Source organism: Juglans microcarpa x Juglans regia, chromosome 7D (genome assembly GCF_004785595.1).
Source record: "Juglans microcarpa x Juglans regia isolate MS1-56 chromosome 7D, Jm3101_v1.0, whole genome shotgun sequence".
Taxonomy (NCBI): domain Eukaryota; kingdom Viridiplantae; phylum Streptophyta; class Magnoliopsida; order Fagales; family Juglandaceae; genus Juglans; species Juglans microcarpa x Juglans regia.
The window spans coordinates 3,915,880-3,933,872 of NC_054606.1; the positions used below are offsets into that span (position 1 = coordinate 3,915,880).

Below are 17,993 nucleotides of genomic sequence, written 5' to 3' on the forward strand. Positions count from 1 at the left end.
AAACCTCATAAAATGCATCTAGAGATCAAACGCTCCATCAGACTCTATGTTATTCAACCCTTTGTTGCGCTTCCCAGACATGCTCCCATGCCTCCCGTCCTCAGCAGTCTTCCGCCTTGCTACAGCACTAAGCTTAATTTCCTCAAGGTAGTCGCTAAATTGCTCTTGAAGGGGCATGGGCTAGGAAGGCCCTCTCGTCTGTCGTTAGCAAGATCCACTAGTGTAGGAGGCGGAGAAGGGTCTCCCTGATTGCATGGATACATCCATACCAGCCGCTCACGATGGGCCCCACTCATCATTAGTCGCCAATCAGCCACGGTTTCGCATCTCTTTCCCAAGCATCCGCTCATCATCACTACTTGGGGCCGGGTCAATTGATGTCCAATGCAATGTCCCAGTCGCTACTAAACAGCCAAAAATTTAGCAGAGCTGTTCATACTTTGGGCATCCCCCGATCTTGAAATGCTTGAATGATGATCTCACCTAATATCAAAATTGTAATTAAATACAATGAGCACAAGTTTAAAAAAAAAATTGTAATTCAAATTTTTAGATGGTTTAAATAATCTATCATAAATGTTTTCAAAAATAGCAATTTCATACCTTTAATGCATTCACCCAGTGTTCCTCGTTGGAAACTGGAGCCTTCCTCTTTGGGTCCCATTCCAAACCAGTTTGTTTCATAAGATCCGTAAATTCCCATTGCCTTTTCTTAAGACAAACAATTTTACTTTTAACTTAATCGGAATTGAAATTCTTTGGCCCAATCACATACAGCCATTCAGCGAACCAAATATGGTCTCCATGTGTGATCTTCTCTCCCCTCAATGTATCCATCAACGTTTCTTTGTACAACATCTCAATCAGTATATCCTCCATCCCATCATTCCAAAAGTCCCAATCACGAATCAACTTGATTGACTCATCCATATGGTGCTAATGTAAGCTCAAATGACAAGGACAATTTTGAAACCAAACAACTATATGTTTGTAAATGTGGACCGAATTCCACATGCATTTAAATTGAATGAACCAATACGCGTAGAACTTGTATATAAGCTGGTCACATGCTATGATAAATATAGCATATAAGGAAATTAACAAAACAACTGTATTTTCTCACTTATTGACATTAATATATAAGGTAGGAAATAAAAAATTTAAAAGTTGACGTAAAAAACATAAGGTCGGTCGTACTTAAAAAACATTAAAACATATTGTTCTTGGAACTTTTTCTAGGGAATGGATCTTCAGCTGCTTTGCCTCGAAGGCTTAGTTGTTAGCCCAAAACCAAATGGGAAAAGAGGGTCATAGTGTTGATCCCCAACATTCATGGGTAGCTGATCTACTCGTTTAAACCACGTTCGAGCCAGCTTGCCAGAAAATCCATAGTCACCAAAAAGAGCATCAGCCACACCTTGACCTTCACTACCTGGGAGCCATGCAGCCACCAGAGCGTCCATTGATGCAAGATATGGTTCAATGACAAGTGGCCGTCCGGATACAACAACGACAACACACTTGACAGCCCCGCATACATTGTTGATTGTGCTCGGCCCGGGTTCAGGGAGAGTGAGGTTCAGATTATCACCGTTGGTCTCAGCGTAGGGTTGCTCGCCTACTACCACGATGGCGTAGGAGAAGTCATTGGACTTGAAAAAGGCAGGGTCAGGGTTCTCATTGAAGACCACCTGGGTGCTTTGGTCCACAGTGGCTTTGATGGCATTAAGGATGGTGGTTCCTGTCATAAATGAATCATTCTATCAATGCGACAGGCTACTGGAATGGAAAGAAATGCAATACCAAAGTATGGATTAAGATCCTCTAGAGCTCTTAAATAACTTCGAGATGGAATTACTAAAACTACAATAGCGACTTGAAGTAAATGATCCAAATTTTTGTCACACTTAGTCACTAGGCACACATCTAAAACCACGAGACAAGTTTCATATGATAAACTTGGTTTGCAGACAATCTGGAGAGAAAAATGAGGGAAAATAGATATCGTTAAAGAGAAAAGTTAAATGTATGCTGGTAGGGAATATGTACCGGCAGTGAGGTCATTCCCGCCAAGTCCTTGCCATTCGATTGTCCATCCACCGCATTGATAACCCAAGTTGTCTGCATGGCTTCCAGCAACAAGAATCTTTGGCACTTTCTTAGGGAGAGGCAGCAGAGGCCCGGCAGCTGCAGATTTTCCATTTTGCAATAGCACAAGTGATTTCCTCACAGCTTCCCTCGCGAGTTCCCTATGCTCCTAATGAAAGGAGGAAATCCGATCAAGCGGTGCTTTGACATTACAAAAACAAATAACCAAAGATCAGTTTGGGAAATGATCTAGCTAACCTTGCTTCCAACTTCGTTGGCCAGACTGTTATCAGCCAGAGGGCTCTCAAAGAGCCCCATGGAGAACTTAACCCTCAAAATCCTCTTCACAGCATCATCTATGCGGCTCATGGGAATGACATTCTTCTTAACCAGATTGGTTAATTCATTGATAAATTCTGGGTAGTTGTAAGGACCCATGACCTGCATCATTTTGAAAGTCATGCATCTCTCTTCACATGGCTTCTTAAAGATGCAAATTTATCATTGATGTAAAGCCCTCACTCATGAAATCTTTTTTTTTTTTTTTTTTTTCAGTTACACATGGTGTATCTATGTCAATGACTATATCCATGAATTAGAAGCTCTTTACAACACTATAGAAAGATTTGTAAGGGTATAGGAGTATGTGCCAGCAGAAAGCTTAGCAAAAAATCTTGGGACCGTGAATGAAATAAATCTTTTGCTAATATTTGTTACTGACCATGTCAACACCAGCTAGAATTGAAGCTTGAATAGAGTATGTGTAGTTTGCATGTGGTGGATATGTAATCTTGTCAATTCCTTGCCAATCTGAGATGACGAAACCCTGAAAGGATCAACAGATAATGAAACATTACTTCTCTGGGATTTCCATTAATCTCATTAAAAAAAAAAATCAATGAATTTTTTAAAACTCTGAATATTGAATTAGAAAGTACCCTGAAGTGGAGTCTGTTCTTGAGAAACCCTGTCAGCATCTTATGGTTCGCATGCATCTTCATTCCATTCAAACTCGAATAAGATGCCATAACAGTAGCGACACCCTTAATAATTGAATCATAGTAAGCAGGCATGTGGATGCTGTACAATTCGTGCTGACTAACTATGGTGTTGTTTTCGTTAATTCCTTTAACTGTGCCTCCATCACCAACATAGTGCTTTGCACAAGCTGCCACCTTATCCCTGAATGCAATCTTAAATATAAGTATGGACTTTACCCACATTCAACACGAGTAATGACTCTAAATTCAGGATTTACTGGAACTGATTCTAATTTAAGTGGCAAACGAGCAGTCATATGCTTGATTAAAAGTGGCTTATAATTTGTTTATCCAAAGTTTGAATGGATAAACACGTTTAGCACAAATTTTTTGAAACAAATTAAGATCAAAATAATGAAAAAAGATGTAAATTCTTACTTCCCACCAACGTACGGAACTCCCTTTCTAGAATTTGCAGGGATATCTCCTTGCAAACCTGGGATGATCTCGGTCATCATCTTTACAATCTTGGGGTCCTCACTATAGCTCTCATAACACCGACCCCACCTTGGATCCCTGCAAACCTGCATTATTCAACAGAAAATAGGATCACCATCACAGAAAACAGTGGAGAAATAAGAACTTTAGGTGCTTTGGATTTTCTTCAATAGTTGCATTGCATCCAGGTGAAAAACTTGTAATTACCGCGATACATGGAGCAAAAGCATATGGAATCCCAGTGGCTCGAACTTCAAGTGCAGTTGCAGCACCGATCCTCTTTAGAAGATCAGGATCCCTGCAGGTATGATAACAGAAAACGTGATTCAACTTGAGGTGCAACAGAATGACGAACTGATTGTCATTGAACAAACAAAATTTGCTAGCTCGATTGGTTCAGGATTTTCAAGTTTCTCGCATTCCACAGAAAAACAGAAGGACGGCTATGCATGTAGAATTTTTCACGGTTTGTATGCAAGCATATGCACTTGCCTGGTCACTCCAAGACCCACATTATGGGGGAAAATGGTTGCTTTATACACATTGTTGTGTCCATGAACTGCATCAATTCCATAAATCATAGGGATTCCAAGACGGGTAGCAAGAGCCCCTTTCTGAATTTCATTCACCATATCTACCCATTGCTCTGGAGAAGCCTTTGGAGCAGGCACACTCCCTCCACCACTTAATACACTACCTATACATTTTTCATTTTATTGTGAGTTGAAAGAACATTTAGAGTAATTATGGCAAATTCACAAACAACAGCAGAAGTTGAACACATCATAATCTATATACGCATACCAATGAAGTAATCCTTCATGACCTGGGCAGTGGCATTAGCCCTTTCAATTTGAAGCATCTGACCAATTTTTTCTTCCAGAGTCATTCTTGCCAAGAGATTTTTTATCCTAGCTCCAACCGGTCGCCTTGGGTCCTTGTATCCCACATATCCTTGAGCTTCTGCCATTGATGAGCAGAAACATATTGCCAAAAACAAAAATCCCAAGAAGGGGATTGGAATTCTCGCCATCTTGGTCCCGCTAAAATCCTGAAAAAATTTGAAAAAAAACTAAGGTGATGTGAAAGCTAAACAACGAGAACCATTAACATTGTATCAAAATATGCAGTGGGAAAAGTTGTCGAGGTAGGTTCAACGAATTGCTTATATATTGGAAGAAAGTCATGAATGAAAGATCATGGAATCATTTGTTCAGTTTCTACTTTCTATAGAAACTAAAAGATGATTATGCCATGAAAACCCAACAAGCATGTGGAAAATACAATTACCTCCAAATAACCAGAACGTCCAAAAGATCAAAAACACAAAAAGATCACCAGCAAAGAAGGAAGAAACGTCAGAACGTACAGCAAGATTCGTGGTTTAACTGCACAGCTAGGGGTTTGAAGGTGGTGGGATATAAATAGGGAAGGAAAGAAGAAGTGTTGCTTGAAATAGGGTGTTGAAAAACATAAGACAGAAGAGACAGACACACGTATCATGGTAGGGCGGATATCTTTTTTGAGTTGTTCTCCTAGAATATAGCGGGAAGTTGATGCCTTTGACTGTTAAACGTGTAACCTAACCGTCTTCATACCTATCTAAACGATTGCCCTCGAGCCCACACTATCCGGTTTGGTGATTGCCAATGCCTAGGCCTTGATCTCGAGAGACGTGCAGTTTGATCTTCAATGAACATAATATTCTTTCTCTTTAGAAAAAAAAAAAAAAACATATTATCTGTCTCCTTTACTAGGCAGAGGTAGATCCATTTATCAGATTTTTATATCTATAAGATATTAATCAGTACTTCACTAATTATAATATTTTTACAATTTTTTCTTTTTTAGTAATGAATAAAATAGGAAAAATAAAAAATTACTATTTTCTAGAAAACTTCTTGTAAAATAATTTTATCCATTAAATTATTCCAAATCATTTGCATTTCCAGATAGATGTTATATATTAATATTAGAGCAAGAAAGATATATGTCATACTATTATTAGGTGAGACATATAATAAATTAAATATATCTCCTTCCGCTTCATATCTCTCTTATCTTTCTTTTATCTTATCTTTTCTCTTTTTGATCTTATCTCTCTCCGCTTCATATCTTTCTTACAATTCTATAAAAGTAAATATATCCCCCAAAAATATAATAAATAAATAGATTTGGTAATTCATCTAGATGCATGCATGCATGATCTGTTGACTCCTTCCAGCTTTTTCCTTCTTAGCTATCTTTTAGGTTTTATTTATAATTAATTCCCTTTAAAATCACTGAGAATTAATCAAATAAGGGTTTGCGAAATAAGGGTTTGGATCGTGGCCAAGATATTAGAATTTAGCTAGGAGTCACTGACCCATGCATAAAGCTGTTTAATACTTAGCAAAAACCCTTTTTTTCCGTTCGAAAAAGTCCATAAAAATTAAAATACAAAGAACTCGTAATTAGATTCCAAATAAGCCAACTGAGATCTAATTCTTTGTTCAATTTGAAGAGTCCAATGTAAAGAAAGATAGGTATATATAGTATTATTATTCTCTGTTGGAGTTTTAATAGCTACTAATTAATATTGTCAAATTATTAATGACTAGTCCTTCTATAGAGAAGTGTAAAATGTAATTTTTATTTTGTGTTTTTTTAAGCATTTTTTAAATCTCTTTAAATATTTAAAAAAATAATGAAAAAATTCACAAACTCATTTAAAAACACTTCTTTAACAATTAAGAAAAAAAGTAAAAAAGAAAATCGGTAGCTTTTGTCAGGATGCACCCCAGGTGAATGCATCATTTCCCACTAATTAAAATAGAATTACAAAAAAAAAAAAAAAAAAAACCCTTTAATTTACTAACTAAGGGTAGTTTAATATCATGCATAAGATTGTAAATGTCTTTTCTATTGCAAGTTACATCAAATATGTATATATAGTCATGTTAATTAATTAATTTATTTATTTGTCTTTGTTTTTTTTATCACTTTTACACCACGTACGAAACATGATTACACTACAAAAAAAAAGGGGGCTTTTGTGACAATTTGTTTGGGGCGAAAATACTATTTGTATTAGAATAGACTTATTTTAATTGTAAATAGTCATTTCGTTAGAATTAACTGGTCATAAATAAATAAATTTTGTAATGTTAATTTCATTTAGTGTACGTACGCGAGATAAATATATCATACAACAAATGAAAATTTTTACTTATTCTTATTTATACTATGTGTCAATATGTGATTTATTATTATTAACTTTTTATTTAAACACACGTATTAATGTACAAATATTAGTGTTTAAATAGAAAGACTTGATCAAGTAGCCCCAACGAATCTGCAAACGAGCTCCAAACCCCAAAATATACAAGTCCCAAAAAAAAAGTCGCATGCTCAAGAAAATCAACCGGTGAAGAACTATCACATGATCAGTTGTTGGCATGTTCATCTAGGTTGAATTTTTTCCTTCTCATTACATGTTCCAGCCCGGAACAAATTCGGGCTGTTATCCGCATAGAAAAATTCAGGTATACTTGCTATTCCTTTTTTTTTTTTTTTAATGTTTTGATTTTTTTTTTTTTTTGTTCATTTCTAGCAACTAAATGAACAAAAATCCAAAAAGAAAAATACATATTATGTCTAATGAAACATCCATTTTATGGTTTTTTTTTACTTTTTTCATGAAAAAATATTTATAACATATAGGCCTTGATTTATATTAAAAAAAAAGATGCAACCCGGAACCTAGGTTCTAGATTTTTAAAAACCAGTTTCAATCCGAGTTTCGGCTCAGTTTTGAAATCCAGATTCCGGTTCGGGTATATCTAGATTCTTGGGCTGGAACCTAAATGAACAGTACTAATCAATTGCACTTAAAAGCAAATGGATGATAAATTTTTTGGGTGGTATACCATTGAAAAAAAACATTTCCATGTGAAAACAGAAATTTTTTAAGATTAAAAAATGAGAAGTACCGCTATACTCATAAAGAAATTCTACAAAAATAAATCCACATGTTAACGTAACTAACTTAATGTTATACGTTAGATCTACTTTATAATAAAAATAATTTTACAATCTAATATAACGCATGATCAAATGCAAGTACGCCGGTTTATAAATTTATTTTTATAAAATATTTTGTGACTAAAACATTTATTTCACTTTATAATTTATATATGCCTGCTGCCAACTCATATCGACTCCCATATGGGGATTTAATGGAGAAAGCAGTACCTGAAGATGAAGCAGCTGCATGTTCCATCCATTCGAGCCCCCAACGATCATGATGAACAACGTGCATGCCTCTCTTCATCGTGTTGAGATCGATCACTCAGATCATATTTTTCACTTTTTTGATCAGCAAGCAATCCGAGCCCAGTGCAATTATTGTCATCAACCCAAAATAATATAACCTCGATCGATCTCCTTCTTCTGATCATCTATTGCATGCGCGCCCAAGTACTACTACTGGTACTGCAAAACTTGCCTTTTGTTATTGAAAACCCATAGAACTTGAACTACTTTAGATAATCACCTTTCTTTAATGTTATCTTTAATAAATAATTATCTACTGATGCACCCTGGGCGGCCTGCACGCATTGAATAAGCGTAGAAACCAAACAAAGAACCTTCTTTTTTCTTTTGTTTTGCTGGCTAATTAAACAAGGTATCTTGTCTTCATTTGTAGAGGTTATGCCATGACTTGGGAGACATTTTGAAAGCCCATTAAACAAAACCCCATGAAACAGTAAAGGAATATATACATGTAGATCTAGTACTCTGGGAAGCCCATCATCATAACTTAGCACAAAACCAATGCAACCAAAAAGGAATAGTCTCATCCATAAGAAAAGAAAACTGCTCAAATTAATTACCAGCATGCATGATCCAATCTCAACGCACAGCTAGCATCATGTGACATGTATAAAATGGTACCCATAACCTGCAAATATTTTCCATTCAAAAGCATCAGTACATTTTGTGAGATCTTCACATAAAGATCGATTTGATCAAAACTTAAGTACGCAGCAGCTAGCAATGGCAAGGAGGCAACGATCTGGGGAAGTTACTACTGCCGTTCCACGACAATATTCCCGTCTCGTATACGAGGATTTTCAACCAATATCAGAACGGAAGGAAGAAGCAGCAGAAAATATTATAATTATCCATCTTCCTGGTGTGTTTAATACATGACCAACTATCTTAATTTCTACCCACCTCGTTCGTTCTGTTGTTGATCATCCACGTTTGTTTAGGGAATATATATCTTCGTTCCTCACGTAACCTCTGAACTTTTTTCAGGTTTCACGAAGGAGAGAATAAAAGTCGCATACGTGAACTGCTCTCGTACGGTAACGGCTCGAGGAGAGCGACCGGTGGTAAATGATAGATGGAGCCGTTTCAATCAAAGTTTTCCAGTTCCAGAGAATTGCAACACCGATAAGATTCGCGCCAAGTTTCAGCATGGGGCTCTCTCCATTACAATCCCCAAGAAGATCGTAGCAACAGTTGGCCCTGCTGAAAAGTCTGTTTCCCAATCAAAGAATACTCAAAAGGTTCAAGAGGAGATTATTCCTACTTCTATGCCCGCTTCAACTTCTGGGGTTGAGAAAAGGAGGAGGCCGGAGGAGATAGCTCAGCCTCGGAGTCTTAAGAGGGTTGCCACCGAGCGAAAGGTGGAGAAGGGTAGGGAAGACATCCCTCCAAAAGCAACGTCTTCAAGTGCCATAGACGAAAGAAAATGGGTTGTGAAGACTAATCAATCTCGGAGCCCTCCGGAAGCAACTACCGATCCTAACGCACAAAAGGGTCAAGAATACTTAGCTCCGCCAAAGGCTACAGCTCCAACCTCAGATACCAGAAACGTAACGGGCAAAGCGAGTATGGCGTCGAGCGCTGTGAAGGTTGATCGCCAAAAGTCCATTGGAAAGAAAGATGATGATAGAAATCGGAAGGCAAAAGAAACAGAAGAATCTGATCAGAAATATGCGGAAAAGAAAATGGTCATTAATGGAAAGGAAAGTGGCGAGAAAAGCACAGACAGCTTTGTGAAGCACGAAATTAGCAGTACAGCGCCAAAGATTTCAGAGAACAGAGATCAGGAAAAGAAAGTGAGATCTTCTGGCGGTAAGGTGGAAGAGGAGATGATCGGTAAGGAGGCCGATTTAAAAGCTGAGAAAGGGATTGTGAGAATAAAAACTGTGATGGATTCTGCTAAGCAGAGAGTGAATAGTCTAGCAAAGAGGATGAAAAATGAAGACAAGAGGCAGAGTCTGGTAAATATCGGTGCAGCAGTGCTCGTGATTTTGGCACTTGGAGTTGGAGCTTATCTCTCCTACAGCTATCGCTCCAGATCTGGAATATAAGCTTGACTTTGATTATACAAAACTACATCTGAATTAATCCAGTACTGTGTAATGTATGGCAGGCATGCAAGAACTTGGATTGCACGTACGTGAAAATGCACCGAAGCTAATTTATTTGAGTTTTCTGCGTCTGGTCTCATCACGTTTACAATCCTGCATGCTTGCATGTTTCATGATCAGAATCTATATTACAATATTAAACGATGAAAGAGACGTTTGAAATTTATTAAATATTATATATTGCCTTAATTTCTTAACCGGAAAGCTAGGATTTGTTCAATAATTAATATTGTTGATTATTTCGAAAAAATACCTAATTCGGATCAGATATGGTTGTTAATTTATAGCAAAAGATTCCAAGACGTGTACATAATCTTCCCTCTATTCATGCATGCATGTTGGCTACGTACGGACTCAATTGGAGATTTAAGGATGTCTTTAATTAAAATGCCTGGTCACCCGAAGCATCCTATATGACTTTATTTGCAAGAATCGATGTTATTATATAAAATTATAATAATTTATAATTTTTTTATTATAATTCTCTTTTTCAGCGATAGCACTTCTCAAACAAAAAATTCTGGCACATATGTTTAGTCATATCAGAACAGCCGAGGTAAAGGCTTTGGGTTAATTGGGGATATGCTCTCAAGATCTAAAGTTCAAATTCTATTAGGGGTAAACAATTTCTAAGAGTCATCGATTATTTTTTTGAATTATTCAAAATACACTTACGGAAAATTCATTATTGAGGGCCTGTGCACTCTCTGGATTAGTCGGGACGCTGTTCCTAGACACCTGGTGCCAATAAAAGAAAAAGAAAAAGAAAAAAAAAAAAACCAAGAAGAAGAGCAAAGCCCGGAAGAATTTTTGAGCAACTGCCTCCAAAGTCATATTAATTTGTTCAAACTCCGGCCATAGCTCACACTACTGCTTGCATACTGGTTCTGAAATGTGCAGGTTCATGTGGCTTACAGGGTTGTTTATATATATCAACTATTTATTTTTTTTCGAATTTTGTGGACAAAATTGATGGAAAAAAACAAGCCGCGAAGAATGAAAAACAGCTTTATGTCTACCTAGTTGGAATAAATCGTCAATGAAGTTCTTATGATTTCCAGAGAGGGGAAAAGGGACCCAAAAAACAAAAAGAAACAAAACCACCAAGAGGAGATGAGCAGACGTAAGAATCTAAGGTAGTCAGAGCAACAATTCCCCTCCCAATGCGTATACCTCAGGCTTGCACTTCCGGTGCAGGTAAAGAAGATGCAAAATCCACATTATTACTAAACAAATAGACTGAATCTCTGTCAGTACTCTTTGCCTTCCCATTGCTAATTGCAAAGTTTTAGCACTTTGATAATGTGAGACACTGCCAAAACTAAGAGGTATGTATCCAAATTCTTCTCTTTCACGATTTTGCCACATGTTAACATGATGGGGCATGAATGCCAAGAAAATACATACACGTGATAGGCTAAAATAAGTACCTAAGCCTCTTAAGTTTTCAAGCAGGAAAAAACAAGAACAAAGAAGTACAAATGGAAAATAAATTAGAATTATAATCCTACTAATCAGAAACATCATCCCCAAGAAAACCATTACCATTATCCTGATCAACCACAGATTTATTTTTAAACTTTTGACAATCTACCAGAAGATTTCAAGGGTTTCCTGACCTTCTCTGCCTGCAACCCCAACCCCTTCTCTGAAGGCTTCCGCTTTCTTTTCAAGCGGGCTCCACCAGCATTCCCTGCAGCAGAATAATCTATAACTGCATGAGTCAGTGCCTCATTGAAAGGAATCAAATACTGATAATTGGGAACATGATTCCAAGTTTATAAGCTTAGAAAGATATTCCATTCTAATTACAGGCAAACAAAATTAACTCACATCCCCCCCCCCCCCCCCCAAAAAAAAAAAAAAAAAAAACTGTGCACGGAAAACTCGGAGAAAATGGATCTTCAATCAAATTGTAGTGTAGTGATGGCATATCTCCATAATGCCCAAGAAAAAAGTTGAATTCTTGTCATTAATGCAATATAAGTTAATCCAGCAGAGGACTTGAAAATTGCATGCTTAATCACCCGATTAATCTGATGTGACATGCATGTTCACATTCCCAAACACAAAAAACAATGCAAATGGATATATCCACCTCAAATTTTATCACTTTTCGCAGTTTAATCAATGCATTAATTAGCATATTACCATCTTTCAGTCTTTGGTTTTCTTCTGGGATCTAACTACTTTTTTTCTTTTTCTGCTACATCTAATTGATTTTTTTTTTTTAAAAAAAAAATACCCTTCAGGGGGAGAAAGAAAAAGGAGAAAAGAACAGAACAAGAAAAAAATAATAATAATCTGGGTCCTAACTAATTATATAATCATCTTCTTGTTACTTGTGCAGGGGTGGGTCTCTCAAACTTATTTCTTATAAAGTAAATAAAGTAAATATGAACCTTCCCCGTTCAAAAGGTAAAACTGGGGCCACTGCTTTTTTTTTTTTTGGGTAAAAACTGAGACCACTACTGCTAGAGCTACCTTTTTATCTTTTGCTAATTATTGTTGGCTACAGTTTTTACTTTTTAGGTACAAGACGAAGGTAGGTTAGAATTTGAAACTTTCAAACTTTGGAAGTTTGAATCCAGATTTTGGTTTTAAAGAAAACAAGGAAGGAAGAATTCCCAAACTTCGACAGTAAGGCTAGCAGGAATAATTGTTCCAAGTAAACTTGAACTCAAGGCAGTAATGACTTGCAGAAAATTACATACAAGGCCAAACATTACCATCAGGTGGACTTGATGCATGGTTTGTTGTGCGTCCATTTGGTCCAGCCTCATCTGAAAGAGGGATCCAGACCGATTTCCATCCACTAACTTTGATGAACTCTCCACACATTTGTCTTGCTGATCAGGAACATCAGGAGAAGGAATATCTGGCAAGAAGCAAAGTTCTTCTTGGGACATATCTGAATCACTGAAAGCCGAATTCTTCTCTACCATCAGTATATCAACTTCATCATCTTCATAAACATCCGATTCTTTCACCTGTAAGGACACACATACTTGAGAAACATAGAAGTGCAGATATTAACTGCTCAGCCAGTTAAATGCCTTCTCACCTTTTCAGTTTCAGGAACGAGATCGAATTCATCTTCTCGTTCTACATACTCCTCATTTTCCTCTAGCTCTTTGAAATCAGGAGCAAATGCACTCCAGTTCTCTGTATAATCTTTAGACCAAATATAGACGAAGCCAGTTAGGGAAACAGAGACAACAATGGGATGAACAGGATGCCATGCTAAGTCAATCAAGGCTTCCTTCGGACCTTCAAGGATTTTCACAAGATGCCCGGCCCTATCCCATATGTAAATCTTGTGTTCTGCAGAACCACCAATTACCCTTTCACCATCACCACCAAAGCAAGGTGCTTTTCAATGCATCTTTGAGATAGAATCTTGAAGCTCCCGGAAAAGTGTCAGGCACTTTGATCCAACAGCCTTCAACTTCTCAACACCATCTAATTTCAAGTCATCAACGTCAACGGATTGAAGCCCCATCTTTGAAGGGAAGAAGGTTCTCATAGATCCTAATGGTCCGATCATTCGAATTTGTAAGGTGATACTGCCCATTCCTGATGATTACCATGTTCTTGATCACGGCACCCCCAGTGGAACCAAGGCACGCACTTGGACAGTTCTATAATCTATTATAAGAATTTCTCCCTTGGAGTTCCCCACATACACAAGATCCCCATATTTGTTGAAGCAAGCAGCAGTTGGATTGAAAGGGGGAGTCCCATCTGAGAACTTGTTGCGTGACTGAGGGGCAGGTACAATGATTGTCTCAGGGATCAAAACCGGAAGTATAGTTGTGCTTCCCGTGTTCAAGTCAACTATCATGGGAGCAGACGAAAGGGGGCATGCCAGGCAGAGAGATGGAGTAGAGGAGCCAGGATGTAGACGAGCTTGTAAAGGGGTTTGCTGCAGATTTGGCGTGTAATCCTCTCGCCACTGATGACATCCCAAAGAGTTAATGACTTGTCAGCAGCAGACACAAGGATACGGTGTCCATACTTTGACCAACAGACACCTGTTATGGCAGGAACAGAGTCTTTATCTCGAAGCTCCTTAGTAATACCCCTGGTTTCAAAATCCCAGATAACGTAGTTCCCATCAGAGCACCCAGTAAGGATCTTAGAATAACTCTCAAGAATATAGCTATGTGCCTATAATCTTCTTCTTCTCTCTTGGTGGTGCTGGGTAAAGAACTTATTAAGTGACAAAAGCCTTTTTTTTAAATAAAAAATAAAAGCCAAAAAAATATGAACATATATTTTAGTCGGAACACTTTGCTTGATCATTTTTTTACAAGTAATTTTAGATTTTATTGGAAAACAAAAACAAAAAGCGTAGCCCAAATACATACAAGAAGAATAATTTGCTTGAACCTTTTCAACTGTTCCACTAAAAAAAAAAAAAAAAAACCAAGATCCAACTACCAAGCATTGTGATCCCAAAACCCATGAAAGATTAGTTCCTTCCCTCTTTTCAGTTTCTGGTAAACACCTTAACTAATCTTTCTAGGGCCAGCACGATAAACACAAGTAACTGATCTACTCGCAAGAATGCAGATTTTCAGGGATGACCACCGATGCCATCCCTTTTTAATTATTACATTACGGTGGCTACAACCGCTACCAAAACATGAAGCTGGTTCAAACTCCCAGTGTTGGGTTTTGAAAAGAAAAACAAACACCGCATCTGCCCTCGCCCTTTGCTGAAAGATTCAAGCAAGCAAACAAGAACAACAATTCTCGCATTAAACTCCCAAAGGTGAAGTTTTTATTGTACATTAGTAGTTCTTCAACAATTTCGAAAACCCCCTCCCCCACAATTTGTTACCAAGCCAAGACACGCAACAAAGCATCATAAACTAGATACATTGCAGAATAAAAAACTTACATATGCACGCGCAATGTCCATCGTATGGTGTTGAGGAAAATACGTATTTCACAACACCCGGGGGGGGGGGGGGGGGGGGGGGGGGGGGGGGGGGGGGGGGGGGTGGGGGGGTGGTTTGGGTTACCAGCAAGAAGGGTACCGCGGCGATTGAAGGCAATGCACTTCATGACCCCATGTTCCAAATACTCCTCTATCACCTCCGGGAAGTCTCCTTGCAATGGATCTTCACAACACCAGATAAAAATTGTAACATCGAAACAAAACTACCCAACTAAATGTAACATAAATCATATAACAAGAGAAAGAAAGAGGAGCTTACCGATTATGGGCGCGTTCATGGTCCCAATTATGTTTCAGAGCCCGTGGTTGGAGAGAGACGGAGAGATGGACAATACGTGAGTGTAGGGCTGGACTCCGACTCCGACGGAGTCGGAGTGCTCGTTTCCGACCTCCGACTCGACAAGAGTCGGAGCCAAATTGGAGCTCCGACTCCGATAGGAGGTCGGAGCTCCGACCTCCTATAGGAGCTCCGACATAAGATCGGAGCTCGAAGTGCGCTCGACGTGGCGCTCGAGCGGAACTCTTTCAGAGAGGTTCGCTGGACTTCCGCTCGACATGTCGATCGAGCCAATGTTCAATACAACGTGTGCTCGACTTACGCTCGACACCTCGCTCGAGTGCAAGTATACAGTAAAAAAAATTTCGGAATCGGAATCGGAGCTTCTTGGAGCTCCGACTCCGATTCTGACTCCGAATAGATATTCGGAGCTACTCCGAATTCCGACTCCAAATTCCGATGACTACGACGAAATCGAAGTCGGAGTCGGAGCGGAAGTCGGACGGAGTCGGAATTTTTAGAATTTTGCACACCCCTACGCGAGTAAGTTTCACAGGAGAGACGAGACCGATGAGCTACGACACAATAACCGGGAATCTGAATTTGGCTCCGAACGTACACCTTGCCACATCGAGGACGAGGTAATTCTATCACTAAAATGGCCGCGTTTAGTTTGTGGAATCGGGTGCCACATCGACGTTATTGTTATTTTCTCTCTCTAGATCGGAGAATTTATCCATGTTTTTCTTTTGTAGCCTCAAAGGAGTATATAACTCAGCATACTATCATACATATATTATCATAAAAAATAAAAAAAAAAAGAGGAGAAGTCTATGATTTTTTCAACAAAAAAAAAAAAGAGAGAGAGAAGTCTATGATATCACGGGACACATATGATATAATATATAAATATAATGAGGAGAGAAGGAAATTTGGTTGAATAATACGTTAGACTCGCGTAAAAAAATTATTTTTGTAATAACGAATTCCACTTTCGTTGAGCTTGCATATCCTCGATGCATGTTTGTAGTTTTAGTGTATGTTTCGGATTATGCAGTAGAAAATATAACTTATAATTTTAAAGTTTGTAGCTTATAACTTAAATAATAAGTATTACTATTAAAAAGTTATTTATTGTTAGTAACTATATGTTTAAAACATTTTTAATCATGTTATATTTGTTTATAAATAAATTTAAAAAATATTTTATAATGCAGAAATGGTGATTAATTGAATTTGTAAAGATTATGATTATAATTCTAAAAGTTTAAAAGTCATAATTATTTTAAAATTATATAGATATTTTCGTCCATTAACAATCTTTTTACAATTCAAATTACATTACGCGTTATCCGAAAAAAAAAATTTGAGGACAAATTGATATTTTTTCTCAAACATATTTTTTAACTTATTTAAGATTATAAGTGTTTTGATATGTAACATTTAAACAACCTAATTTTTAGATTAAAGAGCTTTTAAGCATATTTAAACACTTTTTAAAACTCCAACCACAATTCCAAACAGGCCTTTAGAACTTATCACTTATAGCTTAAATAATAAGTTATGCTGTTAAAAAATTATTTACTATTTTGTAACTATATGTTTAAAATACTTTCAAGCATATTATATTTGTTTTGAAATAAATTAAGAATGTGATTTATAAAATATAAATAATGATTATTTGATTTTTTTAAAAATTATTACTTTAAAATTTGTAATCATCTAAAAATTATATGAAAATTTTCATCCATTGACAAATTTTTATAAATTTGAATTACCTTACACATTATCTAGAAAAGCACGTTTGAGGAAAAATCGAGTCTGTTTGGGATTGCATTATGAGTCTTAAAAAGTGTTTAAATAGCCTTACAAGTTTTTTAATAAAAAAATTAAGTTATTTGTAAAGTACTTTTTAATTTCAAAAAAGCTAAAATGTGCTTTTCTTTAAAAGTGTTTTTTCGAATAATCTAAAATGTAGTTCGAATTTTAAAAGGACCCTTAATAGATAAAAATATCTATAAAACTTTTAAATAATTATAATTTTACTTTTAAAGAAATAGTCATAATTTTTTAAAAAACAAATGATCATTGTTTCTACTTTATAAAACACTTATTTTATTTGTTTCCAAACAATTGTAACTTGTTTTAAAGTGTTTTAAACATATAGTTACTAAATAATAAATAAATTTTTAATAATAGAACTTATTACTTAGGGTCTGTTTGAGGTTGTAGTAAGAATCTTAAAAAGTGCTTATATAGTCTTAAAAGCTCTTTAATGGAAAAAATTAACTTGTTTGAATGTTACATATTAAAACACTTTTTAATCTCAAATAAGTTAAAAAAACACATTTGAAGAAAAACATTATTTTCTCAAATGTGCTTTTCCAAATAATATGAAACGTAATTTGAATTTTAAAAAGACTGTCGATGGACAAAAATATTCACAAAAATTCCAGATAATTACAACTTTTAAATTTTCAAAAATATGGTCACAATTTTTAAAAAGATCAAATACTCATCATTTCTATCTCATAAATCAATTTTTTAATTTGTTTTCAAATAAATGTAATATGTTTGAAAGTGTTTTAAACATATAATTACTAAATAATAAATAACTTTTTAATAGTATAAGCTATTACTCAAGTTATAAGCTATAAGTTTTATTTCCCACTGCAATTCAAACACGCACCTAAACTATAAGTTATAAATTATATTTTCTACCACAATATCAAACATGCACAAAATGAGCACATTTTCTC

The 17,993-nt window shown here is 36.4% G+C and overlaps 2 protein-coding genes and 1 pseudogene across 3 annotated transcripts; 1 reads left to right on the forward strand and 2 right to left on the reverse strand.

Annotated features, from left to right (window-relative positions):
• Window positions 1-1,055: 1,055 nt before the first annotated feature.
• Window positions 1,056-8,114, reverse strand: LOC121238698 (beta-glucosidase BoGH3B-like). 2 transcript variants are annotated; one of them, XM_041135681.1, is made up of 10 exons: window positions 7,800-8,114; window positions 4,371-4,617; window positions 4,059-4,263; window positions 3,774-3,864; window positions 3,507-3,652; window positions 3,027-3,270; window positions 2,810-2,914; window positions 2,347-2,529; window positions 2,050-2,257; window positions 1,056-1,741 (listed from the first exon to the last, which is right to left on the reverse strand). In XM_041135681.1, exons 1-10 carry the CDS (start codon window positions 7,848-7,850, stop codon window positions 1,251-1,253), a joined length of 1,971 nt encoding a protein of 656 aa, XP_040991615.1. In that variant the 5' UTR covers window positions 7,851-8,114; the 3' UTR covers window positions 1,056-1,250. The 2 variants fall into 2 exon arrangements, with proteins under 2 accessions (XP_040991615.1, XP_040991616.1); XM_041135682.1 differs by lacking the exon at window positions 7,800-8,114 and adding an exon at window positions 4,905-4,925.
• Window positions 8,115-8,423: 309 nt separating this feature from the next.
• LOC121239447 (inactive protein RESTRICTED TEV MOVEMENT 2) lies at window positions 8,424-9,931 on the forward strand. Its single transcript, XM_041136694.1, has 2 exons — window positions 8,424-8,742; window positions 8,868-9,931. Exons 1-2 carry the CDS (start codon window positions 8,604-8,606, stop codon window positions 9,929-9,931), a joined length of 1,203 nt encoding a protein of 400 aa, XP_040992628.1. The 5' UTR covers window positions 8,424-8,603.
• Window positions 9,932-11,501: 1,570 nt separating this feature from the next.
• On the reverse strand, window positions 11,502-15,235 carry LOC121238706 (annotated as a pseudogene).
• Between the last annotated feature and the right edge of the window lie 2,758 nt (window positions 15,236-17,993).